At 40.9% G+C, this 5,798-nt stretch overlaps 1 protein-coding gene across 1 annotated transcript in view; it reads right to left on the bottom strand.

Moving 5' to 3' along the window:
- The window catches only part of CCDC175 (coiled-coil domain containing 175), a 60,384-nt gene that overhangs the window by 314 nt on the left and 54,272 nt on the right, over positions 1-5,798 (bottom strand). Inside the window, exon 19 of the mRNA XM_010363108.2 lies at positions 5,213-5,375. Coding sequence (XP_010361410.1) covers positions 5,213-5,375 — 163 coding nt within the window. The remainder of the gene's footprint in view (positions 1-5,212; positions 5,376-5,798) is intronic.

Below are 5,798 nucleotides of genomic sequence, written 5' to 3'. Positions count from 1 at the left end.
TATGTTTGGGGGCTTATTAGTGTTCTTAAAATTCTGAGTTGCCCAAAGAATCCTCAACTGGGTAATTGTATAATCGGGATAGAGTGGGGAGGGTGTCATGTGTCTGATTACTAGGACTATATATTCTGGTCTACTTGGAGCCATTTTTACAATCTTTTTTTTCATATGTCCTGTTCTAGCAGAAAAGTATATATGCAAAAGAAGAAATTATAATTACAAGGCCTCCCAGGCAAATCGTTTCCAGAATACTTAAATATTATCTGCATTTTTAATTTGCTTTGGTAAGAATAAGACTAGAACAACTCATAGCCACTGTAGTTGCTAATGTTAACTAAGTAATTTGTTAAAACGTGGTCATAGAAATTTTAAAATTGACCCTTGTCTTAGCTCAGCTTTGTTAAGTTTTGACTTAGGCCCTTGTAGCACACCACAATCCTCATCACTACAGTGTATGGTAATTTTGCTAACCAGTCCTAAAGAGGTCATTTAAAAGTCAAAATACAGGTGGAATATCTTATATCCAAAAATGCTTGAGACCAGAAGTGTTTCGAATTTCAGGTATTTTCAGATTTTGGAATGTTTGCATTATACTTACTGTTCAGTATCCGTTATCCTAAAATCTGAAATCTTAAATTCTCCAAAGAGTATTTTCTTTGAGTGTCATGTTGGTGCTGAAAAAGCTTTGGGTTTTGGAGCATTTTGGATTTTGGATTTTCAGACCAGGGATACTAAATCTGTGTTTTCTTGATTAATTTGGGTCAGTTGATAAATTTAATAACTACTTTGTTATATATTTGTCTAAAACCATTGGTTTGTGAGACTACTGCACATTGAAGCCGCCTGGAGAGATTTTAAAAAATAATGCCTGGGCCTCACGCCCAGAGATTCATGTTGAATTGGTTTGTGGTGCTGTTTGAGCATGGGGAATTTTTTTTTTTTTTGAGACAGGGTCTGACTCTGTTGCCCAGGTCGGAAGTGCGGTGATGCAATCTCGGCTCACTGCAACCTCCACCTCCTGGGTTCAAGTGATTCCCATGCCTCAGCCTCCCAAGCAACTGGGAGTATAGGTGCCCACCATGACACCCAGCTAATTTTTGTATTTTTAGTAGAGATGGGGTTTCACCATATTGGTCAGGCTGGCTTCAAACTCCTGAACTCCTGACCTCAGTGATCTGTTCACCTTAGCCTCCCAAAGTACTGGGATTACAGGCATGAGCCACCACGCCCGGCCGAGCACAGGGATTTTTTTAAAACCTCCAGGTGATTTTAATGTTTGAGAACCACTGATCTAAACTCCTATTTCAGATCTTAATTTTTCCAAGAGACAAGTACTAGGCAAATGATTTTCTTCTCTCTGAAATTTTGATTCTGCTTTAATTATAAAGAGGTTCTTTTCTAGAATTAAAATGTAGATGATTGTATCAAGCCCCTCATCACAATAACGAGATAACTTTGACAGTTATATAAATTGATTTTTTTAATGTTTCTTTTAAAGTACCTCATCCTAAAAATGTCTTCTGTAGTCCATGTATCAAGATATTTGGTTAATACACAAATTATTTATGTAACCTAACATGATGTAATACTCAAGGACTTTTGTAATTTTAAGACAAAAAATTCTTTTTAATACTTTAAAAAATAACTAACTACTAAGTTACTGTTTAGCTTACATATACATTAAGAATTATTTATCTTTGATTTACAAGAAATAAAATTAAAGCAAAAAGTAAGTTTTTAGTGATTCGTTTTCAGGATGACATCTGGCCTTTAACATTCTGACAAGCCTATTCCACACTCTTGCTGCTCATGCTGGTTGGTTCCCTCAGCAGATCTCCACTCAGCCTTGCTACTTGCAGTGCTTGACCAGCTTATGTCTGTGCTTCTCCTTTACCCTCCTATAGCCACTTTCTAGAAGGAATCCAATGTATTCTTGTATCCAGCTCTTCAGTTGTCTGTTTCTCACAGGGTATGCACTTTAAGATTCAGGACCTGGGGTTTATTCAACTTTGTCACTGTAACATCTGCTCCAGTGCCAGGCTCCAAAGTGCCCAATGTTAATGAAGCTAGTGCAGTGATCCTGGAGAGGGCAGGACCTGCAGGGCTGCAATGACTATCATGGCCAGAAGAGGACAGTAGAGGGGTGCTGAATTGAGATAAGGGCTTCTCTAGAAGTCCTGTGGCAGAACCAACTCAACAGGGAACATTCAAAAGCTGGGAGATGGCCAAGGAATTCAAGGAGCCAAACTTAACTGTTAACCTCCCCAGGACGGTGGTAGGTTTCAGGGATCTGATGAGTGCCTAATATGGGTCTGGTGTGTTTATAGCTCCTGTTAGTTATCAGTGATATTTTACAACTGGGGAGACTGAGGAGTGGAGGTTAAATAACATGTAAGAAGTACAGCTTAGCTGATACCGTGGCTCACACCTGTAGGGAGCCAAAGGCCCGTGGGATGTGACCAACTCAGCCTTCCACTGGAGGCTGTATGATCAAACAGCAAACTGTTTATCATGAATGCAGGATGTGGGCAAACTCACACAGCCCTGCCACCAAAAGGTTTGCTGAGGGCCTCACTCCCTGTTACAGGGTTCCTTGAAGTTACCTATTGAGAAATCTAGCGCCTATTGTTCTAAGAATGCAGTCTTGCAAGCCTGCTGTGAATAAAGCTGCTGGCAGACAACCACCCCCCACCCTCCCCCCACCTCACTATCTCTTTTGCCTAGTAAATACAGAGGGCTGTGTAAAGCTCAGGGTCCTTGTCCACTAGCGGCAAGGTGCTCCCTGACCCCTTCTTCCAAATATACTCTCTTGTCTTTTATTCCCACGTTCATCTCCCTTCATTTAGTCCAATAGGTCCACGGCACACACCTATAATCCCAGCACTTTAGGAGGCTGAGGCAGGAGGATTGCTTGAGCTCAGGAGGTCAAGACCAGCCTGGGCAACATGGCATAACCTCATCTCCAAAATACACAGAAACACACACACAGTAGCCAGGCACAGTGGCATGTGCCTGTAGTCCCTGCTACTTGGGAGGCTGAGGTGAGAGGATTGCTTGGGCCTGGGAGGCAGAGGCTGCAATCCAGCCTGGGCAACAGAGTGAGAGGCCCTGTCTCAAAAAAAAAAAAAAAAAAAAAAAGCCAGTAATCATGGCTGCTATTGTCTGAGAGTTTGTGTCTCCTTCAGAATTCCTATGTTCCTAATCTCCAGTGTGTATTAGAAGGTGTGGCCTTTGGGAGGTGATTAGGTCTTGGGATTTGTGCCCTTATCAAAGAGGCCCCAAAGAGCTGCCTTAACCTTTAAATGATTTGAGGACACAGTGAGGAAGCACCATTCTATGAACCAGAAAGTGGGCCCTCAGCAGAAGCCAAACCTGCCAGTGCCTTGATCTTGGAATTCCCAGCCTCCAGAACTGTGAGAAATAAATTTGTGTTGTTTATAAGCTACCCACTGTACAGAATGTTGTAGTAGCCCAAACGAACTAAGACAGTGGCTGGCTCCATTGCTATAACAAGCTCTGCATAAACCGCCTCTGCTTATGCTTATTCTTATTTGGGTGGTCTTTACTTATTTCCACACTGCTAGTCTCTACTTGTCATAGATCATCCATCAGACAGTCCTCAAAATATATGAAAAAGGGCATATGATATTAGTAATTCAGCGAAACTTTCTCAAAGGTCTATTTAAATTTGTTGCAACACAAAGATTCCAGCAGGTTTCAGATAAAAATGGCGAAGATTCATTCATGTGAAAACAGTGCACTTGACACTTAAGAGATGATTTAGCTCTCAAAATTCTGCTTGATCTACAGTTGGAAGGAAAGGCCTGGCCTAGCAAAGGAAATACAAATAGAAGCAAGGCCCACAAAGGATCCTTTATGCATTCGTACATCATAAGTATCACCAGGCTCATCATGATCACCAGGCAGAACCATCGAAACGGCTTTGCAGCTAAAAGTGTTTACCCACAAAGATCTTCACTGGCCACTGAAATGTTACTTCTGTCAAGCAATGCCCCAGAACACAGATTTTACCAAATACTGGAATGTTTTTAATCTTATCACTATCCCTCCTTTTACATTTATTTTAAGATGGTCTCACTCTGTCATCCAAGCTGGAGTGCAGTGGCACAATCACGGCTAACTGCAGCCTCGACCTCCCAGGCTCAAGAAATTCTCCCATCTCAACCTTCCTAGTAGCTGAGGCAGAGGCGCTACCATACCCAGCTAACTTTAAAATTATTTTTGTAGAGACAGGGTCTCATTATGTTGCCCAGGCTGGTCTCGAACACCTGGTCTCAAACACCTGGTCTCAAGCAATCTCCTGCCTCAGCCTTCCAAAGTGCTGGGATTATAACCACGAGTCACTGCATCCACCTCTTTTTACTTTTATCCCATTTTACTTTCTACATCCTACCTTCAAAATTGCTTAACTAGTGATTATGCCCTTTAAAATTAAGCCTTAATAACCACAAATAGATTTGTACACTTGCCAGATGACAGTGTTCTTTTTTCATTACTCCATGTCTTTTCTAAACTCTGTTCTCTTTCCTTCTCCCAAGCTCCCTCTACCCCCACATCCCATCTTCCCAGATGATTCTGTCACGGGGACCTCTGGGCTGTACCTGTGCAAGGACTCACCTTCAATTCTCACCACTGCCCTAATCTGTACAGAGTTTTGTGACTGTGTCTAACATGACATTATTGTGGGGATTGAGGATGAAGCTGATATGCCTCTGAAGAGACTGGCCTGCTTGCTCATGAGGCAAGCATGTTAGACATGATGTATTAACATCTCAGAAGCCCCTGAAGCCATCGCTAGATTTTTTGGAGAAGATAACAGTTGCTATTTTTAATGCTAAACTCAGCTCAGGAAGAAAATGTAAAATTATATTCAACTTCTGCTTAAGAAGACCAAAAAATGTGTAAAAGAGTTTAAAAAGCCCTCTCTGGAAAATGTTTAAAATAAACTTTTTAAAAAAATTATAAAGAAGATTTAGTTATCCAGAAAATTCTCTTAGGTGAAAGGCAGAATTGGCTGACACTACAAGTGTATTCAACCCACAAGTAAGTATCAATGTTCAACTGAATGTTTGTGGCATAATTGGGGATAACTAAGTCACTTAGTTGCCGTGTTTTTTTCTTCTTTTGATGTTACCAGCTATATAGTAAAATAGCAGGAAGTCCCATGTTACCAAAGCTCTAAGCTGTTGCTTACTAAGAAGGTCCATTGGTGATTCCTGTTTCACAAGCGAACGCAGCCCTTCAAGACTCCCTTGTAGCCATGTACTGACACGCTGCATTTTTTCATCTCTTTCACACAGCTTGTCTGTTAGATTTTTCATGTCATGCAAGGTCTCTTCACCATTGTCCACCAAGATCTAAAGAAATGGCGTTTTAGGGTGTGTCAATATAAATTGCAACAACATAAATAAATACACATTCTAAGAGGATCATGTCCAAAATAAAAATATTATATATGCAAAATTGGTATCAGTCATAAAAATAAGTGCTTGTGTACACAGCCAATTCACAAAGTTCTGTAAATAATCTTGGAAAAATGGATTATCAAGTGAGAAGAATAATGGAATGCTCACTGAACTCAAATTTTTAAGTGGATAATGGTAACCATGGTGGTGGTAGCATAAAAAGCTAGTTTCACCCTCAGAGAAGCACAGAGCTGCAGAGGAGATTCAGCCTAACAGAAGGAGCTTTGGAATAAGGCAGGATCTGGGTTGTAAATTCCCATACGTTCATGAACTGTTTGGTCTTGGGCAAGTTACGTAAACTCTCTGGGCCTCCGC

Source organism: Rhinopithecus roxellana, chromosome 5 (assembly GCF_007565055.1).
Source record: "Rhinopithecus roxellana isolate Shanxi Qingling chromosome 5, ASM756505v1, whole genome shotgun sequence".
Lineage (NCBI taxonomy): Eukaryota > Metazoa > Chordata > Mammalia > Primates > Cercopithecidae > Rhinopithecus > Rhinopithecus roxellana.
The sequence above is the reverse complement of the archived record's forward strand: the minus strand, read 5'-3'. Positions and strand labels throughout refer to the sequence as shown.